The sequence below is a fragment of the Crotalus tigris genome, unplaced genomic scaffold (assembly GCF_016545835.1).
Source record: "Crotalus tigris isolate CLP2741 ecotype Arizona unplaced genomic scaffold, ASM1654583v1 scf7180000020588.15403103151:6194809, whole genome shotgun sequence".
In the NCBI taxonomy this organism is placed as follows: Eukaryota; Metazoa; Chordata; class Lepidosauria; order Squamata; family Viperidae; genus Crotalus; species Crotalus tigris.
This window is the reverse complement of record NW_024098092.1, coordinates 1,752,769-1,777,313: the sequence shown is the minus strand read 5'-3', so window position 1 is coordinate 1,777,313 and position 24,545 is coordinate 1,752,769. Positions and strand designations below refer to the sequence as shown.

Sequence of the window (24,545 nt, the reverse complement as noted above, 5' to 3'; positions counted from 1 at the left end):
ACTATGCAAGGAAGCAGTACGTTGTAGCAAGTTTTCTCCATTTCTCTTCATTCCAGACCTTCCTAATCTTTTCCCTTGTTCTATAATGGAAATTTGTATGTTTCCAGTTAAAACAGATGTTGAAAATCTTACCTGTAAAATATTTAGGTCTAATTGATAATCTCTAGAACATTACTACATGTGTATTTCTGGGTGATGTAGTGGCCTAACAGACAATATTTTGTAGTTTACTTTGAGTTTTTGGTGTTGGAGAACAGACCAAAATTCTGCCTTATCTGTTCTAAGAAGGGAAACTTTCCTCCTATGAATAAACTATTATATGTAGGTTTCATCTTAATGAGTCTAATAGTTCACAGTAAATACCTAAAACAATTTAAAACTAGAATTCACACTTTCAGAGTACTGAAATATTAGATGAAATCAGAATCAAGCTGTGGAATAATGTGTGTGAAGACATGTGAGTAAATTCTGTGGTTTAGGACAGCCGTCTCTTGATTCCTTTGAGAAATTGGATTTAAGCTCCCATAATTCTCAGCCAAAAGGCATCTGGCTGGAGAAAGATGATTTCGGGACTGTGATCAAAAGTGTTCCCCCCCCCCAAAGGGTGAAAAATCTTGGATACACATAGAAAATATGTTTCACTAGACACAGGCTGCAATCCTTATAGGCAGGATTGGCCTATAAGCATGAACTATAATGGCTTTCAAGCTATGGTGTCTAAGCCCAGTTCAAATTATGGTTTGAAGGCAGGCCAGTTTAAATACAGTTGTCTTGCAGCAGTTGATTTAGTGACCATTTGAAGTTACAACTTTGTTAAAAAAACTGACTTATGACCGGTTTTTCACACAACCATTACAGCATATCCATGGTCATGTGATCAAAATTCAGCTGCTGGGCAACTGACTCATATTTATGACAGTTGCAGTGTCCTGGAGTCATGTGATCCCCTTTTGCAATTGTGGTTGTAAGTTGAGGACAAAGCATACTAATCCTGGTATACCCAACCTATTGTGGGAAGCTGTGGACAGGGAAGTTATGAAAAGGTACGGGGACTGGATAGCTGGAAAAAAAATAGTGTTGTTAGTTTTTGGCATACTCCTATAAACCCTGGCATCCGAACTATTAATCAGGCTGCATTTTGTGAACACTTAACTGAGTGTGCATATGGTTGTTAAATGGAACAATTTACAGCATGTTTTGCTTGCACATTATCAAGTTATGTTTTTGCTAATGGCTCATCTTAATTAGCTAGGAAAAGATCCACTACGCTCAGCTCCAGAAGCAAAAACCTAGGAACAATTTAGGAATATTGAGTGTGCTGCTTTTAAAATGCTATCACACTTAGGCTGGGAATGCAGTAATGAACTGAAAACGAGTGTGTTGTTGCTAGTGAGCCTCACCCACCCAACTACTCTGTAAACTAAGCAGTGAGAAGTCAGTAGGTGGATCTATTCTTGCAGAACAGGAACCAATCAGAATCAATAGAGCTGGAAGGGACCTTGGAGGTCTTGTAGTCTAACCCCCTGCTCAAGCAGAAGCCCCTGGCCTATACCATTTCAGACAGTTGGCTGTCCAGTCTCTTCTTAAAAACCTCCAGTGACGAAGCACCTACAACATCTGGAGGCAAGCAGTTCCACTGGTTAATTATCCTGTTAGGAAATTCCTCCTTAATTCCAGGTTGCTTCTCTCCTTGACCAGTTTCCATGTCAAACCTTCTTGACCATTAGTTTAAACAAGCTACTGAAACCAACCCAAATACATCTGCAATTATCCAGACAACGGTGACCAATGTGTAATTATTGGAGATGTTGCTGTAAACAGATGTTAATTTCTTTTTACGTTTATCAGCATTCTAGCTGGCCTTCGGGTTGGAGATGTAGTGGGAATCTGATCCAATCTCAAGGTTGTTGGTTAGGCATCTTGGTTGGAGATATTTTCCAGCTAAATAACGAGATTTCTTTGGAAGGTCTTCCAAAAGTAGAGTTAGATTGAACTTTGCTAGGTATCCTTGAAGCAGGCATAATTTCTGTTTGGGACACACTGTGCCCGATCCCAAATAACCCAAAAGATGCTTAGGAGTTCTATCTCAGTTTCCAAGGCAAGATTGTCTGACCCCAGAATTGCAGGCTCCAGAAAGGGGCATATTTATTTGAGCGGTGGAATTCCTGCACAAACCACCTGGAATATTACCACACGATTAGGTGGCTTGAAAAACTCCCTCAAGAGAAAGGCAGTCATGTTCAAACTATCATATTGGGGGGGGGGGGAAGTAAGTAAACAGGAAGGAATTTATGCTGTGCGTTTAACCTGGAAATGATTGGCACTCCTAGTGCATAGAACCTTGCCATTGTGGTCAGCTGCAAAAGATCACCTTTAGTGTTCCCCCCCCAAAAAATATGCTGGGTTGTATCATCTTTCCATTGGGGAGATCAGGTGGCAACAACAGGCATCTTTGTGCAAAGTCATTCCACCGCTTCCAAACCATCAAGATGACGTGGTTTGTTGCTGGATGAAGGTAATAATTTACCAGGCGTTTGCTGTTGTAATAAGAACCTCCAGCTTCACATTGGGCCCTGTGCCAAGTACTTGTTCTCTGCTGTGGAAGGGTAGGCAGGAAACCCTTTCCACCAGAGACTGTCAAAGAGAGAAAGACATAATTGCTTAAAGGAAGGGACGCTGGTACATCCTGACTGGAATTAGAATAGCAGGTCGAGGTTTTCCAACTCGGGGGAAAGACCTCTACAAAATCTCATCAGGTTGGGCTATTTCAGTAAGGTCGTTTGTTTTATTTTTCCTCGGGGCACGCTTCGTGCTAAACCGTAGTGCGTTTTGTTTACGTGCGACCTCCGACGATGTTTAAGTAGGGCCTTGCGAGCAAACGATTGCTTATTTGCTGATTTGATTTCTACCACTGCCCATCTCACTTTGGTGACTCTATAGGCACCGGAGAGAAAGCTAGTTTATGGCTGGCTAATTGACAGGCGCCTCGGAAATCTCAACAGCAAGAAAGCATCCAGGGGGTGAACCGGAAGCCCAAGGAACAAAGAGCCTGGGGGGGGGATGGAATGAGAGGGGCCCATTGTTATGCCAGCCCTTGAGTGTGAAGAAAAACCGCTTTCTCTCAGCCTGACAAGTTCCAAATATATTGGGAAGCTTGGATAGAAAGCTTGGATTAATGACCTTGTTTGGTTGATAATTCTTCCCTGGGTGCAGAGGACTTGAATCCTATTTTTTGATGTTACCTGGAGGTTTGCAGACTCAGTATTCTGGTCTTTTTTTTTTAAATGGGAAGCTGAATCAAACCAGTCCTGCTTTCACAGTCTTTCGGGGTGTCTGAAACTTCACAAGGGGGGGGGGAGCCTTGTTGCTTTGTGCCAAGTCAGCCCATCTGTGTTTGCAAACGGACACAACGCACGTTGCAAATGCAATGATGTCTGTCACTAGTACCTTTCTCTCTCTTTTCCATCCTTTCCCCCCCCCTTTCTGTGCAATGCCTTTTGTTTTGAGCGGCCGGTTTAGTTTTTATTATTATGTCAGTCGCCCTGTCGGAGCCTTTCGGGTGGGAAAGAGTGGAAATACTTTAAATAATAAATAAGGGTAGCTAATTAAGTGGACCGGGTGAAAAAGCTCTGGGTTAGTCATTTTCGTTAGTTAGGATGCCCTTGCTGGTAGGTGGAGTAATAGCACCTTCTCCAGCCCTGATTGGACAGGTGTCACTTCATTCCTTCCTGTGGGTCCAAAATAAGCTCTTGAGTGCTTCCTACCCACTTTCATGTTGTGTCACCTTCCTGGGGTCCCAGAAGAGGTGTCGTGGCATGGAAATCATTGAACAGAGGTCCAAGCTGTTACGTGGAAGTGGTTCGGAATCACGGTAGATCAGTGGTTCTTAACCTTTTTGAACGAATCGCCCCCCCTTGAGCCAATGAGGAAGTTGTGATCGCCCCCCTCCCCTAACATAACCTCTCAATCACAACATAGGAAATAATTCTTCAATTTATGCAAACCCTTTTTTTGTTTTCTTTAAAATTGTCGTCAGGACCTATCGATGCAAATAATTTATTTCCAGTCTTTTCCCCCATATCTCCCATATTCTGGCTAATGGCGCGCCACTGTATGGGTAGAGGCTGCTGCGCAACACGCATGAAGATAAGCGATGCGTATTCACATACATACGGCGTTCTGTGCTGAAGCTAGCTGGAACAACATTTGAAAACACAATTCAATCCACTAATAGCGAGGGATCTGATGTTTTTGTATGATAGATATACAGCCATTCACTGTACGAAAAAGTCTCAAAAGTGTCCCCAAAGCTTCTCGCTCCATCACCCCCATATCGCCCCCTTTTCGTTCCTTTGCCCCCCTGAAAAATGAAATCGCCCCCTGGGGGGCAATATCGCCCAGGTTAAGAACCACTGGGGTAGATGATGTTGGGGGTAGTAGCATACCATTTCCGACAGGCCCGTTCTCTAGCACTGTCTTAAATTTGAAGTAGCTCATGCAGATCTCTGCTTCAAGCTAGTTGGGTCCCAGGTTTAACCCTTGGCCCCTCCTGAAAGGACGAAGGAGCGCTGCTCCCAATTTTAATCCTGGAGAGTTGGTACTTAGAGTATTGCTCAGGTTGAAACAATGCCCCATGTTGCCATATCACGAGCTTCATGGTTGACTCCTACTTTGTAGGGAGACACCTGATGGTTCCCGGTTGAGGTGGAGAAGCACCAACCCAAAGTTCTGAAAAACGTTTGTGAGTTCAGGGCAACTTCCAGATGTATGGGCTCCTATAAGTCCCCAGTATTGAGCATACTCATTAAGGGGTGTGTGTACATGTGTTTGAAGGACATACATCTAGACCAGGGGTCTTCAAACCTGGCTCTTTTAGGACTTGTGGACTTCAACTCCCAGAATTCCTCAGCCAGCGTTGGAATTCTGGGAGTTGAAGTCCACAAGTCATACAAGGGCCACGTTTGAAGAGCCCTGGTCTAGACCTTGCAAAGATTAGGAATCATTGGATTGGCCAAGGCTGTTTCTTTTTTTTTCTTTTCAACATTTTTTCTGGCTGAGAACTATCCAACGTGAAACGCAGCGGACCTTATTCCAGGCAGACAATTCTTTGCAGGAGAATAATAACTTCAGCCTAATTTCTGTGAGTTGAGTCAGCTTTCAGAGACACTCTGATGAAAACAAGCTACTTTTGACCTAGATTTTGGTCAGTGGCCAAACCTTTTCACAGCGTGCTTTTCTGTGCTTCCTGCGACGGATGTGTAGCCTTTTCCTCTCAGAGTCCTTCAGAGTTGTGCCTTCTTCATGTAGACAAAATACTCTTTAAGTCCATAATTTCATGTTAAACGGTGCCACCCTTACAAAGTGTCCTATCAGTTATCACTCCAGAAATATCAAAATTTACATACAGGTAGTCCTCGACTTAACGACCACAGTGGCGCTCAAACTTTCTGTTGCTAGGCGAGACAGTTAAGTGAATTTTGCCCCGTTTTATGACCTTTGGAGCCATGTTAAGGGAATCACTGCCATTGTGAAGTTAGTAACACGGTTGTTTAAGGGAATCTGGCTTTGCTTGTCAGAAGGTTCCAAAAGGGATCCCATGAGGGACCACGCGACCGTCATAAGGATCAGTTGCCAAGCATCTGAATTTTGTTCTCGTGACCTTGGGGATGCTGCCTTAGTCATAAGGGTGAAAAACGGTCCTAAGTCTCTTTTTTTCTCCGCGCCGTCCTAACTTTGAGTGGTCCCGTTATTACCTGTAATGAACGAGCTGTCGAGTTCAGCTTCCTTCAACCTGGACACCTGGGCTTCATCCTGTTAAATTTATGTATTAAAGGATGGAAAGAACACATTTCGAGTTTCGTAAATCTTCCGCTCACTTTAGGCCAGTGGTTCTCCACCTGTGGGTCGGGACCCCATTTGGGGTCGAACGACCATTTCACCGGGGTCGCCAAACAACGCAGTCCGCCATTTTTTTCCCCTTTTCCTTAGCTGTGCTACTCCCTTTTATTCTATTGGCTTTGGAAAGCCAATAGAATAGACTCTCTTGAATAGAGCCTAATTCTATTGGCTTTCCAAAGCCCATAGGAATTGTCCAGGCTGTCTCTGCCCTGCTGAGCCCGCCAAAAGTCCCATTCTGCAAACGGTGCTGCACCAGTGGAGTAGTCCTCGACTTAGAACCGGTTGAGTAGTCCTCGACTTACGACCGGTTGGGGGGTCGCGGCATTAAAAAGGTTGAGAACCACTGCTTTAGGCTGTAAGGGGACGCGGGCCGAAATGCATCTTAAGAAAGAACTTGTGAAAAGCTAGCTCCCTTTTTTTGCCCCTTCCTTACAAGGATGGAGAAAGTCTTTCTTGGGAAGATGTTCCTCAGGTTGAGAAAATGAGAGCAGGATGTTGGACCTGGTTGCGTAAGGTGGCAAGGAGGGCCTTGTTTGGTTTCTAATAATAGAGCTTCCTCTGAGCGGTGGAATGAACACTGCAACATGTTTTCCTCATGTGCTCTGTCCATTTCCAGGAAAATGATGTTTGCTGCTCGCTCGGCTGGCTGAATCTTTTGGAATGAAAGTGGCTCTTTGCCAGCGACAGCCCAGCACTAGGCCAGATCAATTCATGGTTTGATGTGGGCTGAAGCAGTGTGGAAGGTGTCGATTGCCTCCTGAACTTGGAATTCTTATTAAACATTCTGTCTTTGACCTTGATAACACCAGCTTTGCTGCAGGAGACCTTGGCTGTTTTGAAAGCTGTGGCAGAGATTGTTCAAAGCTCCAAAACAGTAACTGCGAGAAGGACCTTGGAGTCCTAGTGGATGGTCACTTAAACTTGAGCCAATCGTCTGCTCATACAATCAATGGTTGTATAAACAGAGGCATAGAATCAAAATCATGTTAAGTTTTAGTATCACTTTATAAAGACTTAGTGAGGTCACACCTGGAATACTGCATCGAGTTTTGGTCACCACGTTACAAAAAAAGATGTTGAGACTTTGGGAAAAGTTGCAGAGAAGAGCAACTAAGATGATTAAAGGCCTGGAGACTAAAACATACGAAGAACGGTTGCAGGAATAGGATGTGGCCAGTCTGGAGAAAAGAAGGTCTTAGGGGGTGACATGATAGCAATCTTCCAGTATTTGAGGGGCTGCCACAAGAATTATTCTCCAAAGCACCAGAAAGCAAGACAAGAAACAATGGTTGGAAACTGACCAAAGAGAGAAGCAACCTGGAATTAAGGAGAAACTTCCTGACAGTGAGGACAATTAACTGGTGGTACAGCTTGTAGGTGCTTCATCCCTGGAATTTTTAAGAAAAGACTGGACAGCCACCTGTCTGAAATGGGTATAGGGTCTTCTTCTTGGGGCTGGACTAGAAGACCTTCAAGGTCCCTTCCCGCTCGATTCTGATTCTGACCTTCTGGAACGCTGAAGGGCTGAAATCCAGTAACTCACAGTGTCCTGGTTTTGTTGTAGATCCGTCGGAGGCGCCTTGCCCGGCTCGCCGGCGGACCCTCTTCCCAGCCCACCACCCCACTTACATCTCCACAGAGGGAGAACCCTCCAGGGCAGCCAGTCCCGGCGCCGCCTCCAGGGGCGCCCCACAACCTTGGACTCAACGTTCACAGCATGACCCCTGCTACCTCTCCAATCGGTGCATCAGGTAAGCCACTGTCTGCTAGTGCCAATCCTTTAGTATAATTCAGGATGAGAAAAACCGCGTCCGCTTTCTTTTCTTTTTTTGCGGGGGTCAACCCTGGTTCTTGAGAAATTACGGCTTTTCCTGCAGGGCTGTGCAGGGCATGGATGAGGTCTTGGGTTTAGCAGAGCTGCGAGGAAGCTGTCTTTGCCTTCCTGTCATTTTATGGAAGCGAGCAAGGAAGTTTAAAGCGTCGTTCTCCGCCATCCGCCAGATGTTACAGGCTTATCATGGCTTGTTTCGCGCTGAGCCGAAACCATACAAGCTGTCTTCGAAGCAATGTGAGAAGCCAGCCAGCTCCTGTCTGAATATGAGGATGGGGTAGCCTGGCTAGTTTTGACAGCCACAGCCTCTCCCACAGAGATTGCCCTAGCCTGCAGAACAGCTGGCCTTGAAGCTGGAGGAATTGGCTGCTTAGCCAGGCAAGCCAAACCGTCATGCGGCTGCCTCCTCCTTGCTTCCCTCCCTCCCTCCCTCCGCCATCTGCTTAAGCAGCCATTCAGCCCGTTGACCTTGTCATTGAAGAGGTGATATAACAATCAAGGTTTCTCCATGGGCAGCCTCTCCTTTGATTTGAACTCAGAGAGGAGAGAAACCTATTTAGAAAGAGTTAGGGGGAGGAGTGCTCTTAGAACAAATCACTGAGGTGTGTGTATGTCTATGTGTGTGTGTGTATGTGTGTGTGTGTGTGTGTAACACACGGACATACATACTGTTCATCCCAGAGCTAAAACATTTTAAGTGCTTGGCTAATTGGGATGTGACACTGAATTGGAAAGAACGTTCGTTTCTTTCCTTTTATCTTACTTAACACTGTTAAATGTGCTGCGTGGCCTGCTAGAGCCAAGTTGTTCCCACCGGGTTTAAAAATAGTTTTGATGGCACACTAAACGATAATTATTATTTTTTATTTACAAAGGCTTTGATGCCACTTCACTCACGGAGATTCTAAGCAGCTCATAGGCAAGAGAAGACCATTTATTTAAGATTTCGTTTCTCACTTCGGCACCCTACAGTTCCCAGTGTTGACCTAGAAAACCCTATCTATCTATCTATCTATCTATCTATCTATCTATCTATCTATCTATCTATCTATCTATCTGCCTACCTTTCATCTCTCCATCCTATCTATCTATCTATCTATCTATCTATCTATCTATCTATCATCTATCGAAGGAAGGAAGGAAGGAAGGAAGGAAGGAAGGAAGGAAGGAAGGAAGGAAGGAAGTTTACGTGGCTAAGGGAGAAATTCGTTAAGCGGATTTTGCCCCCTTTGATGACTTTTCTCGCCACAAGTTGTGAAGTGAATTCCCTGCCGTTGTTAAGCGAGACTGGCTTTCCCCATTTACTCGCCTCTTTAGGAGATTGCGAAAGGAGAATCCCGTGACCCTGCGACCGTCGTAAAGATGAGTTGGTTGTTAAGCCTCCCAACGTAAATCACATGACCCTGGGGATGCTGCGACGGTCGTAGGTGAAAAATAGGCGAGTCGCTTTTGTTATCCAGGCCTGTTGTAACTTTGAGCGGCCACTAAGCGAACGTGGGTAAGCCGAGGACTACCTGTAGGGCTCATAAGTCCGTGTATGTTATGCCAGAGGCCGAACAAATTAAACTTGCTTTCTTCCTGCAAGTTGGCCTGGTGGTCTGCAACTTGGGAGGGGTTTGTCAGGGGGATGGTTTGTTGTGTAACCGTGTTTCCCCACCGCTTCCAGCTGCAGGCTCGTGCACGTGGGCACGCTGGAAAGTTTAAGCGTGTAAATTCCTTCCTGCCTTCTTTCCCGAAGGTGTTGCCCATCGTAGCCAGAGCAGCGAAGGTGTGAGTTCTCTCAGCAGCTCGCCGTCCAACAGCCTCGAAACCCAGTCCCAGTCCTTGTCCCGGTCCCAGAGCATGGACATCGACAGCGTCTCCTGCGAGAAAAGGTAGGGGAGGCCTCATCCGGTCCCTGGCTCGAGGCAGCCTTGGGTGGGACGTTAGCCCAAGATGCACCACGTAACCTCGTGGGAGATTCTACCAGTGTTTCTTTACCTGTCGTGTTTAGCTGTGGAAGAATCTTACTTACTAAACTATACCGCGCCATCTCACCCTGGAAAGTGACTCTCTTATGTGCTGGTGGAGCCCATTTCCCACCATAGCCATATCAATATAACACCATGACAATAGCACTTAGACTTATATGCCGCTTCATCGTGCTTGACACCCCTCTCTGAGTGGTTTACAGAGTCAGCAAATTGCCCCCAACAATCTGTGTCCTCGTTTTACCCACCTCGGAAGGATGGAAGGCTGAGTCAACCGTGAGCCTGTCAGGATCGGACTCCAGACTGTGGCAGAGTCAGCCTGCAATACTGCATTCTAACCACTGCGCCACCAGGGCTCTTATATAGCAATAGCACTTAGACTTATATACCGCTTCACAGTGCTTTACAGCTCTCTCTAAGAGGTTTACAGAGTCAGCAAATTGCCCCCAACAATCTGGGTCCTCATTTTACCGACCTCAGACGGATGAAAGGCTGAGTCAACCTTGAGCTGGTCAGGATCGAACTGCTGGCAGCGAGCAGAGTTAGCCTGCAGTACTCCATTCTAACCACTGCGCCACCAGAGCTGATGGGTAAAGCAAACTCAGATTGCTGGCTATCTCCCTTGATGAGGTTTATCAACCTCCATACTACGATTTGGGTTCTCCATGGCAAGGCTTAAATTGTTGAAAAAGGAAATATGGACTATCCCGAATCCATATAGTAAATAAATGTAACAGGAAGAGAAGAATACACGTGGAAGAGATGAAAAACGATCAGACTAAGGAATAGCTCTTTTTTATTTGATTTTGCAGCCCTTAAGGCTCTCCCTGTAGGGTTTTTTGTTTTTTTTTTTTTGCCTTCCAAAAGTTGGAACGTATTCAAGTTTGTGTACAGATAAGCAGAATTTGTAAACCTAGCCAGAGAATAATGGCTTTTGGGGGGGGGAATGCAGAATCAAAATGTTATTCTCCCCACACATGGGCTGGTTTCTGCTTGACAACCCCGCATTGACACCCTCACAGAATGCAAGCTGTGGGAGGGGGCGAGAAATGAAATGTGCTGGAGCTGTCCTACATGACTCATGTTGGCTTGTTCCGAAGCAAGCAGTGTCTGGGCAGCTGGTTATCCCATCAGTTATAGCCAATGGCACAGTTGCGGGGTTTTTTTGTTTGTTTGTTTTGCACATTGGGTTGTTTTCCCTCCAGCCCTCCCATGCTGGGAGCGTCTGTTTTGCGCAACTGCTCTTCTGAACGGGGAGCGGTCTCTAGATTCAGCGGGTTTCTGAATTGTATCTGAAGAGGGATGAGAGGGAAGAAAGGAGAGGAGAGAGAAAAGAGTAAAGGAGGGGAGAAGGAAGTAGCAAGGTTGAAGGAGAAGTGGGGAGAAGTGGTGAAGGAAGGAAAGAGGAGAGGAAGAAGAGGGAAGTAGGGAAGAGAAGAAAGGGAGAAAGAAGGTAGAGAAGAAGGAGTGTGGATATGGTGAAAGGGGAAATGGGCGAGCAACCCCAAAAGTCGTGTGTGTGTATTTATTTCATTTTATCAAAAGTATCTTATATATGAATGTAAAAAGAATGTATGTTAACATCTGATAAATATCACGGTATATGTATGGGGGAGAGTTTGGAAAAATAAAAAAATATTAAAAAAAAAATTAGATTCAGCGGGTTTGAAAGGGTCCTCTGCTCCCTTTCCAGCTTGTCCCAGGTCGATGTGGATTCGGGGATCGAAAACATGGAAGTGGATGAGAGCGATCGGCGGGAGAAACGGAGCCTCTCCGATAAGGTGAGGAGGTCACACCGGGCTTGTGGGGAAACATAATGGCGACACACGTCCGGGTAGGCAGAATGGCAAATGTGCTATCCACATGGCCAGAGAACCCAAATGGTGTTCCTCCCGGTGGTGAATGGCTGCGCTTGTCTATCTTATTCTTCTCTATCCTCTTCGCTCCAAACTCAAGTCCTCTCAGTTAAGCAGCGCCACCTAGTGGGAGCCAGAAGGTGACCTTCAACCACCTTTTGCAAAAGCATCCACCCTGGGGACCTGCAGGATGCTCGTTTCCTTCAGGCCAGTGTTTCCCAAACTTGACCATTTTAAGGCATGTGGACTTCAACTCCCAGAATTCCACATGCCTTAAAATGGTCAAGTTTGGGAAACACTGCTTCAGGCAGTCTCAAATCTTAGATGTCCCCGCCCTTTTTTTTTTTGCCCCGGGTAAAATGAGTATTTTCTGGTTTCGCCCCGCAGGAGCTCCCCTCCGGATTGGAAATCTCGGAGGAACAAGCCTTGCAGCTGGTTTGTAAGATTTTCCGAGTCTCTTGGAAAGACCGAGATCGAGACGTCATCTTCCTCACTTCCCTTTCTGAGCAGTTCAAGCAGAACCCAAAAGACGGTAAGGAGCCCCTCCCTCCGCCTTTTGCCTCTGGATGCGTGTCAGAAGCAGAATTGGCTTACCAAAGTCAACTGTCTGAAGCGTCTTTTAGATCAGGCATGGGCTGCCACAATTCAAGGAGGGGGCCCCCCTCCCTCTCACAACCTGTTGGAGCTTTACCTGGAGGATTCTGGGCGTCGAAGTCCTCCCATCTCGAAGATGGGAGGGTGAGAACATCGTCCTGGAGGCTTCGTTTTTGTTGAAACGAAGGGGGTCACAGGCCATCTGGTTTGTCCTGAGTTCGGGGGCCCACACTGAGCCAAGGTGATTTGGCATCCCAGATGGTTGGTGGAGGACAGAGCCGGGTGTGGACGGCTCCACTTCCTCTTCCTGTTGTAATTAAAAGCTGGCGAGCATCGTTGGGTTAGATTGGACCCCGCCCTCCAGGTTGCCGAAGAGATTGACAGCATCTAGACGAGATGAGCAGCACCCAAATCAGATACAGGACGCCCTTGATTTACAGGCCCCCGTGAGCCCAAAATTTCCCCTGCTAAGCAAGACGGTTGTTAAATGAATTTTGCCCCCTTTTACGACCTTGCTTGCCGCCGTTGCTAATTGAATCACGGTGGTTGTTGAGTTAGCAACATGCTGGTTAAGTGCATTGGCTTCCCTCTTTGACTTTGCTTATCAAAGGGTCACAAAAGGGGGTGGCGTGGCCCCGGGGACGCTGCGACCGTCATAAATACAGGCCAGCTGCCAAGCATCCAAACTTTGATCACGTGATCCTGAGGACATGTATGAAAACCGTCCTAAGTCCCTGTCCACACTGCAAATACTGTATATTCTTGCTTTTGACAATATGCAGAACTGTCTGGTATTTATGGGGTTAATACAGAGCAGAAGGGGGGTTGGGGGTAAAGCCCGCTGGGAAAGAAAGAGGAAGAAAACCTTTGACCTTCATACTAATTGGATAATGTGATATATGACCACTAATTTAGGGAGGGAACATGTTGATAATTTAACTGCTCAGAGGAAGAGAACTTAGATCCTAGCATCCCTCCGTTGTGCCTGTGCCGACATTTTGTAACAATAAAAAACTTTTAGGAAAATCAATGCCTGGAAGTTCTTTGAAATTTTCATTAGCCGGAACCATAACAGTCCCTTTTTTCCAGTGCCCTTGTAACTTGGAAGGTCACTAAATGCATATCTGTAAGCCGAGGACTACCCTTAATAATAACTTGAGCTTGTAACCCCTCTGTTGGTTCACTTCTAACGCTAGTGCGGAGGGTCCTCAAGTAACCCCCTTCCCTTCCCTCCCCTCCCAGTGTTCTCGGACTTCAAAGACTTGATTGGGCAAGTGCTGATGGAGGTCCTAATGATGTCCACCCACTCGAGAGAAGAAAACCCCTTTGCCAGCTTGACCGCCACGTCACAGCCGATTGCGGCTGCCGCCCGCTCGCCCGACAGGAACCTAGTCCTGAACACTGGCTCCAACCCGGGAACCAGCCCTGTGTTTTGCAACGTGGGCTCATTCGGCTCCAGCTCCTTATCCAGGTAGGTCGGCAGGCCCCAAACCACACCTGGGAGTCAAAGGCCACGAGGTGAAGCTCTCCGAAGAGCCGTGGGTGGCGCGGTGGTGAGAATGCAGAACTGCAGGCTAAGTCACTGCTCACTGCCCACCGCCGGCAGTTCGATCCTGACGGGCTCAAGGTCGACTCAGCCTTCCATTCTTCCAGGGTTGGTAAAAGGAGGACACCCAGATTGTCAGGGGCCACAGGCTGACTCTGTAAACCGCTTAGAGAGGGCTGTAAAGGCACCGTGAAGCGGTAGATAAGTCTCAAGTGCCACTGCTATGCAAATTTGGCCAGCTGGCCGAGAATTGGCCTCTGAACAGATAGTCGGGACCGGAGTGGTCTGCCCTTAAAATGGACCAGACCATTCATTAGGGGCAAATTGATCCCGGAGGGTTTTGTGAGACGCCCCTCCCTGGCGTAAGAATTTCAACTGAGTGGCTGCTTTTTCTCTTTCCCGCGTCGTCGTCTCCCTTTTTTTTTGTGTGTGGTCTTCCCTGTTGTCCATTCTGGTCTCTCTCTTTCTTTTCCTCCTCCTTCCCGCTTTTGGTTGACTGCAGCCTCTACGGAAGCAGCCCCATTCCCATTTTCAATATCGCAAGCCACCCCCCTTTGGCTGGCTCCTTTCTCCCTTCCTCCCCCGTGGCTCCCCTCCCCATGTCTTCCCTGTCTGTCAGCCCCCATCACCTGCCAGCCGGGCCGCCCAGTGCCCAGCCCTCATCCCCACGGTACCGTCCGTACACAGTGGCACACCCCTGGACCTTGGCGGCTCCTGCCACGCCCACAGCAGGCACCGCCAGTCTTTCAGCCGCGTCGACTCCTCCGGGCCTAAACCCCAGTCCTCCAGCTGCACGGGTCACTTCGTCTAGGGTTAGACCCGTAGCCAGCACCCTGCCCCTCCTCTGCCCTTTGAGCAGCAGCAGTACGTCTTCCCCAAGCCGGATGCCCTCTAGGTATTTTTGGAGCTGGGTGAATTTGCGGTTTCTGGTGTGTGGGTTGCAGTGACCAGCCGGTGTTTGAAAGAGCATCTTTAAGCCTCTTCAGCTAATCCACCCGCTTTTCAAACGAGCTTCCTGGTTTGGCTTCCCTGAATGGCGTTTGAGCTGAGCTAATCCTGGCTTTGCGTCTTTTTTGGGGGGGGGGGCAAGATTCACGGCGTTTTCCAGGACGGTGCAGAGGAAAGAAGGAAATATTTGACTAACCCAGAGAAGTTTTGCTCTGCTCTTCAGCCCAAGGATCTCAGTCAGTTAGAAAAAGGTTGGCACGTAGGAAGAGGAAGAGAGTGATGATCAATGGATCAAGTGCAATCTGCTGCTTGAGCAGTGGTCTTCAGGACTGATGGGATGGCTCTGCTTCCCATCTCCTTGAACTGAGATTCCGGCTGACCAAACAATGTTCAATATTTAGGACAGAGCAGGAGAACCGACAGACCTTAGAGCAGGGGTGTCCGAGCTTGGTGACTTGAAAACCCGTGAACCTCAACTCCCAGAATTCCCCAGCCAGCCACGCTGCTTGCAGAATTCTGGGAGATGAAGTCCACGGGGTCTTCAGATTGCCAAGCTCGGGCAGCCCTGCTTTAGAGCAAAGGTGTAGCATAATTGTTCTTTGGCTAAGAGAGAAGCCACTAAACTGCTTTGGGAGAGAAGAATTCCTGCAGCTTCCTGAAGAATTCTTGAGTGATTCTTTTTTTTCCCTTTTTTTTTTTTTTTTTTGCAAAAAGTTTTATTGATTTTCTAATTTCACATTGAAATATTTGAAAAGCCGCGTGGCGGCTGAGTTGGCCAATGATTCAACAATATACAAATATCTTTAGTACGGATCTCAAGCTATTACATGAAATATTTCCTCTATTTTTCCAAATTCTTGAGTGATCCTCAAGAGTCTCCGAGGGAACGGTTTGGCCAGTGGCTTTTTCCATAGTAGCCAAGAGCAGTTGCTGAAAAGTCTTGGAAAAAATTGGGCTTCAGCTTTGGCCAACCTCCATCAGCTGACATTCTCAGCGTCTGGCTAGTGAGGGGACAATGTTACTATCTCCTTCAAGGTTTTTACGCCCCTGGCAATAAAGGTCCCTCTTGAGGTCAGTCAGCTGGAGGAGACAAATCAGGGTCCTGGCCTCTGCCAAAGGCGACTACATCCAACCTTTACGGTTAAGATCAACAATCATGGACTCAGGAATTGGGCCTTCCTTAAATTCCTCGGGTGCTGCCGTTCGTAAATTCCCCAGAAGACCTCCTGCTTTGTTCCAAGGCAGTGGTGGCGAACCTATGGCACGTGTGCCAGAGGCGGCACTCAGAGCCCTCTCTGTGGGCACACAACGCCGTTGCCCCAGCACAGTTCGCCTGAGTAGCAAGCATGTGGTGTTTGGAAGCAATGGGGCAGGAAGTGAGCTAGCAAGTGGCATTGGCCCCCCCCGGGGATACCCCGAAGATGGCGAGGGACTGATCCCTGCCATCCTGGTCCTGGTCCACTCACCCTAGCCTCACGCACTCAGTCTGCCGTGAGCACCACAGCGATGTTGGAACATGCCCACCTAGTGGGCCACACCCCCTCTCCCCTTGAGAGCACCACAATGCTGATGCGGTCCTAGCACTTTGCCATAAATAAGTGAATGTTGGGTTGCAGTTTGGGCACTCGGTCTCTAAAAGGTTCGCCATCGCTGTGCCAAGGCTTGCTGGGGATGCGCCTCTCTAACCCGTGCGGCTGATTTCCCAAAATTAACTCGCCGCATGCTTGCAGTGAAGATGGTCTTGATAGAAAACGAGCTTGGGTTTGTGTGTGTGTGTGTGTGTGTGTGTTTGTCTCCCCTCCATTCTCTCGTATTCATTCATCCACCTCTGCTTTTGTTATACTAGTCTGTACGACAGCCCTTTCTCCCTCCTCCTCGCGATTTCTGATGTCTCTGGCGACAGTTCTGAGGAAGAAGAGGAAGAGGAGGAGGAGGAGGAGGAGTTGACTTGGGTTCCATTTGGGTCCAGGTACTCTAGAAAAAGAGTGTGGCTTGTTTGCATTTCCTGTCTTCAAGATCCTTAACCCCTCTCTCCCCGTTCGCCCCTGCTCAGCATTTAATTTCCAAATCTCTCGCAGGTGGTAAAAACATTTACCCCTTTGGCAGGATGAAAACTTGGTGTTGGTGTTGTTGTTGTTGTTTTTTCTCCTCCTCCCTAAGTGCCAAATTATCCCGAGTTGCTTTGTGAATGAAAACTTCTTTCTAAAGCAGTGGTTCTCAACCTGTGGGTCGGGACCCCATTTGGGGTCGAACGACCATTTCATGGGGGTCGCCAAACAAGGCTGTCTGCCATTTTTTTTCCCCCCTTTTCTTTGGCCATGCCCTTGGCACCCAGTGATGTATAAGTGGTTGGAGGTCACCACAACATGGGGAACTGTATTATGGGGTCGCGGCATTAGAAAGGTTGAGAACCACTGTTCTAAAGGGTGGCTTTACGACTTCAGAAAAATTGGCTTTTGTTTCTGGCTTGCTAGGAGGAGCGGCCAGCCAAGATTTTGGGTTTGGGATGTATTGAATAGGAAATATCTCCCATCAGGTTGGCCATTTCCACCCACAAGGGAAGCTGTGCCAGGGCAATTAGAGACCGTGATTTCTTTAGGGTTTTGGCTCCTCTGCCACATGCGAACGGTCCATAAAGGGTTCATTTCATCCACAGCATCCCCGATTCTTTAGGAGTGCCCTCAGCTGGTGCCCAATCCAATGAAAACTAGACGTGTTTGTGTAAAATTAATTTATCCAACCTGCTAAGGCCCAGCCTCAGCTATTGGGCTGAGTAAACCATAGTTTGGGGTTGAGAGGCTACTTCTAAGCCAACTGGCTGAAAGCGTTATATAAGTCTAGCCTGCATTGTTGGTTTACGGTTTATTATAATTGAGCAAACTCAGTTAAGCAAAGCGTGGGCAAATGCTTTCCGTGAGCACGGCCAGTGTGCTGTGGTAACTTGGGAATCATGAGGACCCCGTAAAACACGTCGAGTCCCCTTGAACGGCGAGATGAGCAGTAAATAAATTTGATGGGAATAATAAGGATGCTTCGTTACGCTTGAAAAAAAGCCTATAAGCTCATAATAAGCAAATGCGTCTTCATTGGGCTGTCTAAAAAAATCTCAAAATACCTACAGACGTGGTCTCTCGGCATTTGCCTGTATTTAAAAAGTCAACAACAGCATCTTACCCACAAAAATAAAATAAAATAAAATAGAGCATCAATACATATTCCAAGAATACTTTGACAACAGGTCCCTGTTGTCAAGCACAATCTGTGGCTTGTTATTTTTCTCTTAGGGCAGCGCAAAACTCCCATCTGTACAGCGGGACATCGCATTCTCGGACACACACACACGCACACACACACACACACACACACACACACACACACAGTTGTGCAAAATGAGTTCTTGCAAGCTTGTGCTCAGATTGTAATGAACGGATTGTAATGAAGTTGGAGCAGAGAAGACTGAAGCCCTGAGTGGTTTTCACCGAGCAAGTTCTGCCAAAATCCAGACCCTCCGTAGTTGTCCCCACGCAAACTCTCCTGGTTTGGGGGATGGTTTACTCTCTACAGAAAAGAAGATTCTTGATTTAGTCTGTGGGGCTGCTGGGCTGGCGTCCCACTTAAGCTAAGGGTTAGGGTTCTCCCTTCCCATAATCCTTCTCCTCTTTAGAGAAGAGACGTCCGTTCAGTTAAGGGGAGAGTTGCTCAAACATTGAGGCAGCTGTAAGGACTCCTTAAGAGCAAGCAATGTTTTCTCAGTGCATTGATTCCAAGATGCTCCCCGCTCCCCAGGAACCCTACGGGGTTGTGTGGATGGGTCTCATGTACACAAGGATGCTTATTGAGTGATGTTACATCATCAAGTAGGCCTGTTGGCTAAGGAGAGCAGGCTGTAATAGCCATGAGCGGAGTGCTGGGTTGATGGGAATTCAGGGGGCCGTGTGCAATCCAGGGATGAGTTTTGTCCTGTGTGGTGTTTCTGTCCAGCGGGGGCCCCATCCATGGTCCTTCCTTCCTTCCTTCCTTCCTTCCTTCCTTCCTTCCTTCCTTCCTTCCTTCCTTCCTTCCTTCCTTTCCTCCCTCCCTCCCTCCCTTCCTGAGCCTTTGGACTCAGTGGTGCGCCATGTCCCTTTTTGTTTGCTAGTGGCGGAGGCTCCGGGGGGGGCAGCATTTCCGACTCGTGCAGCGACCATTTTGCCATTGAGACGTGCAAGGAAACGGAGATGCTAAACTACCTCATTGAGTGCTTCGACCGAGTGGGGATCGAGGAAAGGAAAGCGCCAAAGGTACCACCTCTTTTTCTCGCTCGCGTCTGTCATCTCCTTGCAGGCCCGGCCAATTTGTTCATTTTAGGTTCCTTTCATTAAAGAAATGGCTGAGATCTGGACTTTATACGGAACTCACAATCTTTGTGTCGGCGTGTTTCAACTTTAGTAACTTTACGATGGGTGGAGTTCAACTCCCAGAACTCTTAAAGATGCTGAGGTTGAGGACGCTCCCTTCTCTCTCTCTCTCTCTCTCTCTCTCTCTCTCTCTCTCTCTCTCTCTCTCTCTCTCTCTCTCCCCCAGTCTCCCTCCCTCTCCCTCCCCCAGTCTTCCCCTCTTTCCCCATCTCTCTCCTCTCTCTCCCTCTCCCTTTCTCTCTCCCCAGTCTATCTCCTCTCTCTCCCTGTCTCTCTCCCCCAGTCTCTCCCCCCTCTCTCTCCCTGTCTTTCTCTCTCCCCAGTCTCTCTCCTTCTCTATCTCTCCTCCAGTCTCTCACTGTCCCTATTGTCTCCTCTCTCCCCAGTTTCTCTTTCTCCCTCTCCCCAGTCTCTCCCTCTCCCTTCCTACCTTTCTGTCTCCTCTCTCCCCCAATCTCTCTCTCTCTCTCTCTCTCTCTCTCTCCCCGTCTCTTTTCGTCTCTCTTTCTCTCTCTCTCTCTCTCTCTGATGAAAGATGGGCTACCTTCACCCTGTTTCTGCCTCTCCTAGATGTGCAGCCAGCCGGTGGTGAGCCAGCTTCTCAGCAACATCCGATCCCAGTGCATTTCCCACGCGGCTTTGGTGCTCCAAGGATCCCTAACGCAGCTGAGGTCAGGGGGACAGGAGGCCACCTAGCGATCCTTGCTCGACCTCCCCTTTAAACCTCTCGGGAATCTGCCCTCTGAGGACCTTGGGCTTCAGAGTTATTTCAGGCACCGCGGGCGGGGGGAGGGGATGGACTATCTTGAACCCTTCTGTCTCCCGTACCCAGGTCATCCCAGCAGCAGTCGTTGTTAGTCCCATATATGCTCTGTAGGAATCTCCCCTTTGGTTTCATCCAGGAATTGGTGAGGACGACTCACCAAGATGAAGAGGTCTTCAAACAGGTAAAAAAGAGGACCTTGCCAAGCTCTCGGTGGGGTGGGGGGCATACGTGTGCCACAGCCTGAGCGAAACTCAACACGTTTGGTGGAGTCTTGAGCTGCCCTTGTACATTCTTAGCCTGTTGAACTAAAAAAAAAAATCTTCTGAAGCTGAAGATTTTGGGCCTTTCATGCTGGCCTCGGTTGGTTCACCCTGGAGCGGGTGCTAATTTAGGCCTGGCTTTTGGTTCGGCCTGACTCTTCTCCAAATGGAAGCTGTGGAAGCCCCCTGATTCTTCTCTTTTTCCTTCTGTTCAACAGATCTTTATACCTATTTTACAAGGGCTGGCTCTTGCGTCAAAAGAATGCTCCTTCGATAGCGACAACTTTAAATACCCCCTTATGGTGAGCGTCGGAACCACCTGCTAGCACTGTGTAAACTGGAGGCTTCACATCTGTGGCGGCCGCCCCCGCCTCTCTCTTTGGGATTTAGGTGGCCTGGCACCTTGTGGAAATGAAACCTTTCTCTACGCCAAAGAAAACACCCATCTCTCACTGGTTCAAATGGAGCGCAAAAGGAAGGAAGGAAGGCTTTTTAACAGGCTGCGTTTTTTTTTATTTAACGTTTGGGGTGTCCCCCATAAATGGCGGTTCTACTTTTGGTATTTCAAAGAGAAGGATTAGGGGTGACGTGATAGCTGTCTTCTAGTCCAGGGCTTTTCAACCAGTGGTATGGGTACCACCTGTGGTACATTGGCACCTGGCAGGTGGTACGCGGCCATCCTAGAAAAGTAGCGGGGGAGAGGAATGAACTGAACTGGTGGCAGCACCGCACAAGCCTGACCGAGAGATGGCTGGAGCTGCAGGGCTGTCAGGGCTCAGCGGAAGTGCCAGGATCAGTGCCGCTTTCCAGCTGATTGGCGCTTCTGGGCTGTCGGCTCAGTGGAAGCACCAGGATCAGTGCCAGGCTCCAGCTGGAGCTCGGCGCTGATCCTGGTGCTTCTGCTGAGCCCTGAAGAAGCACCGATCAGCTGGAAAGCAGCACTGATCCTGGCGCTTCTGCTGAATCCAGAAGAAGCGCCGATCAGCTGGAATGTTGCAGCCTCTCCAGGGTCTTGTGATTGACATTCAGATGCTTGGCAACTGATTCATATTTATGACGGTCACAGTGTCCCAGGGTCATGTGAAGTGACCAAAACCTGCTGCAATCACCCAGCAGATGGGGGGAATAAAAACCAAACACCCTCCCCCCATCCCCTCTGCCAATCCTCAACAGAAATGTTCACAACAATGGAAACCTCAGACAGGAGGAAGAGCGCTGTCAGGCGGGCAGGCAGGCGTCTCGCTCGGCTGTGTCTTGGGGGAGGCACTTTTTTCAGTGCCATTGTAACTTCGGACAGTCACTAAGCGAACTGTTATAAGTCGAGGACTACCTGTACTTCATCACTTTTTTCCTTTTTTTTTTTTTGTCAAGTTTTTGACCCCTTGCTAGGCGACTGGTGATACTCGGATATTGCCGTATCTTAAAAATGGTACAATGGGTAACAAGGTTGAAAAGCCCTGTTCTAGTCCCACAGAAAGGAAGGAATTCACTTTTTTCCTCTAGGGCAGAGGCCCCCAAACCTTTTGGGCACCGGGGACCAGTTCTATGGAGAAAGATTTTTAGCGTGGACCGGAGGGGACGTGGTTTCGTCTGCTGCCTGCATCCCGCGGATGGGGCTTTGCTTGTTTGTGCGGTCCGGTTGCTGGCATGCCGCGGCCCGGTACCGGTCCACAGATCGGGGATTGGGGACCCCTGCTCTAGGGCACCAGAGGGCAGGACAAGAAATTAAGGGGTGGAAGCTTGTTAAAGAGGCAGCTAAAGCTAGAAGTAAGAAGAATTTTTCTGACTGTGAGAGCCGTGAGTCAATAGAACTACTTGCCCCCTGGGGTTGTGGGTGCTCAAGTCCCTGGAGATTTTCCAAAATAGACTGGACAACTCTTTCAGGAGGGTGGACTGGAAGACCTCTGAGGTCCTTTCCAGGCCTAGGATTCTACACTTTGAAGGGATACAGGTTTGCCTTTCTCCAAATAAATGAACCTCGGTGAGCGCTTCAAGCCAAACAGCCCCCCCCCCTTTTTGCGGTGTCCTTAAATTAAATGGCGGCTTAAGTAATTAATGACCAGAAATGGGGTCTGAATCTTGAGCTCCCCTTCTCTTCCCTCGCAGGCTTTAGGGGAACTGTGCGAGATCAAGTTTGGAAAATCACACCCTGTCTGCAGTTTGGTAAGTTGGGGGGGGGGATTTAGTTATTATTTATTTATTAATAAAATTTATATGCCGCCCAATCCCTAGGGACTCAGGGATTGATCCTGGCGTGAGGCTGCCAAAGGGACGGAAAAGCCCGAGGCAGAGCGATCTGCCCCACCCAGCCCTGCTCATTTTGGGGATCTCTTTTCTCTCTCCAGGTGGTCTCTTTGCCTTTGTGGTTGCCAAAATCTCTAAGCCCCGGGATGGGCCGAGAGCTCCAGAGACTCTCTTACCTTGGGGTGTTCTTCAGCCTCTCCGTCTTTGCTGAGGATGATGTAAGTGTCGCAGGCTCAGACGGGAAATAGAGGCCTCTCTTGTGAAGTCAAAGAGTGGCTCTCATCAGATCAAACAATTGCCTTGACTAAAGCCGACTGACTAGTTGAAGGATTCTTCCTGCCAGCTTTTGGGGTGCCTTCTGCTGGGAAAATGGGAGTTCTGGTGCAGGGTTGTCCAAGTGTGGCCACTTTAAGATCTGTGGACCAACTCCCAGAAGTCCCCACCTAGCATTGACCACTGTTGACCAATGTTGAATTCTGTTGACTACAGTTGCGTATGGTTGATCTACGTTGACCACTGTTGACCGCCTTTGATCTTTATTGACCACTGTTGAACTCTGTTGACCAATGTTGACTTCTATTAACCACTGTTGACAATGGGTGAACTATGTGTTGACCACTGTTGACCACCTTTGATCTTTATTGACCACCGTTGAACTCTGTTGACCAATGTTGACTTCTGTTAACCACTATTGACAATGGTTGAACTATGTTGACCACCATTGACATTGCTTGACCACTGTTGACTGTGGTTGACCACCGTTGACTTCTGTTGACCATTGTTGACAATGGTTGATCTATGTTGACCACCATTGACCACCATGGTGTGTCTCCTCATGTAAATGAGCCCTTTGGGGAAAGAGCATCAGAAGAATGGTGGAAAAACAAACACCACAGTTACTTTTCTTGTCTGGGAAGGTTGGGAGTTAAAGAGAGAGCAGGCCAGAGAAACAAGCACAAAATGGACCCTCTTGCAGGGTTTTGTGCGCAAAGGCAGTGTAGAATTGCACTCACAATTGATTTTTGTGTTGTTTTGCCCTTTCAGCCTAGAGTGGTCGAAAAATATTTCTCTGGGCCTACCATTACTTTGGAAAACACGCGGGTCGTTAGCCAGTCACTGCAACATTACCTGGAATCTGCCAGGGTAGGTGTGCTGAAGAGAAACTTCAGGTTTTCACTTTGTTTTAAGGAAGGGAGGTCACTGGCTCACAGGAATGTATAGCCCTGAATTCAAATGGAAGGATTGTTTCCTCTTCCCCTCCCCTCTCTGCCTTTATCTCTCTTGTGGGAGAGAGTGCTGCTTTGTTTAAGAGGGGTGCCTTTCTGTCTTTTTCCGCTTTGTCGAACGTTTAGCAAGAGTTGTTCAAGATCCTGCACAGTATTCTGCTCAACGGAGAAACGCGGGAAGCTGCCCTCAGCTACATGGCAGCCGTGGTCAACGCCAACGTGAAAAAGGCACAAATGCAGGTGAGTTTGCCATTCCAAGCTGACGCTTAGCACAACTTCTTTGCCTCCCATGCTTTCCCAAAAGCCAGCCAAAAGGGTAGAGGGAAAATTCAAGCTGTAAGCAGCCCGATCCATAGCCATTTAGAGTGAAAATTGTGGGAAGGATATTTGAAAGGTATGATGCCCCCTGTCTCATTTTCAGATCCCAAATCCTTTAGTTGGGCTTCTGAGATCCACCTGACTAGCTTCCGATATCCTGACTAGTACTAATGATATTATCTAGTTGGGTAATGAAACATCTTCAAGGAAACAACGAAACTTGGAGAGCACTAAGGACTTATCAATTGGCTGCCTCCTCTTCCTCCCCACAAACTCCATTGCCTTCTAGCCTTGATGATGTTACCTAGTTGGGTCGTGAGATGTCTGCAAAGAAACAGCCCAGCTCAGAGAGCACCAAGGACCCCATAATCCTCCTCCTCCTTCTCCTCCTCCTCCTCCTCCTCCTCTCTGCAAATCCCACTCCCTTCTAGCACTGAGGATATTACCTAGTTGGGTCGTGAAATGTCTGCAAGGAAACCACCAAGCTCAGAAAGCACCAAGGACCCCATAATCATCATCCTCCTCCTCTCTGCAAACCCCACTCCCTTCTATCACTGAGGATGTTACCTAGTTGGGTCGTGAAATGTCTGCAAGGAAACCACCAAGCTCAGAGAGCACCAAGGCCCCCATAATCCTCATCCACATCCTCCATTCCGCAAACCCCACTCCCTTCTAGCACTGATGACGTTAT

At 48.1% G+C, this 24,545-nt stretch overlaps 1 protein-coding gene across 4 annotated transcripts in view; it reads left to right on the top strand.

The window, feature by feature from the left end:
• The window catches only part of UBE4B (ubiquitination factor E4B), a 43,524-nt gene that overhangs the window by 1,739 nt on the left and 17,240 nt on the right, over window positions 1-24,545 (top strand). For 2 of the 4 annotated variants that reach the window (XM_039367183.1, XM_039367184.1), the window contains exons 3-17: window positions 7,463-7,649; window positions 9,468-9,603; window positions 11,393-11,480; window positions 11,943-12,087; window positions 13,392-13,620; window positions 14,198-14,590; window positions 16,490-16,612; window positions 18,782-18,923; window positions 19,611-19,711; window positions 19,873-19,987; window positions 20,285-20,368; window positions 22,173-22,229; window positions 22,412-22,528; window positions 23,355-23,453; window positions 23,663-23,776. In XM_039367183.1, coding sequence (XP_039223117.1) covers window positions 7,463-7,649; window positions 9,468-9,603; window positions 11,393-11,480; window positions 11,943-12,087; window positions 13,392-13,620; window positions 14,198-14,590; window positions 16,490-16,612; window positions 18,782-18,923; window positions 19,611-19,711; window positions 19,873-19,987; window positions 20,285-20,368; window positions 22,173-22,229; window positions 22,412-22,528; window positions 23,355-23,453; window positions 23,663-23,776 — 2,130 coding nt within the window. Of the gene's footprint in view, window positions 1-2,621; window positions 2,757-7,462; window positions 7,650-9,467; window positions 9,604-11,392; window positions 11,481-11,942; window positions 12,088-13,391; window positions 13,621-14,197; window positions 14,591-16,489; window positions 16,613-18,781; window positions 18,924-19,610; window positions 19,712-19,872; window positions 19,988-20,284; window positions 20,369-22,172; window positions 22,230-22,411; window positions 22,529-23,354; window positions 23,454-23,662; window positions 23,777-24,545 lie in introns of those variants that run through there. The other 2 variants (XM_039367185.1, XM_039367186.1) reach the window with 2 other exon arrangements.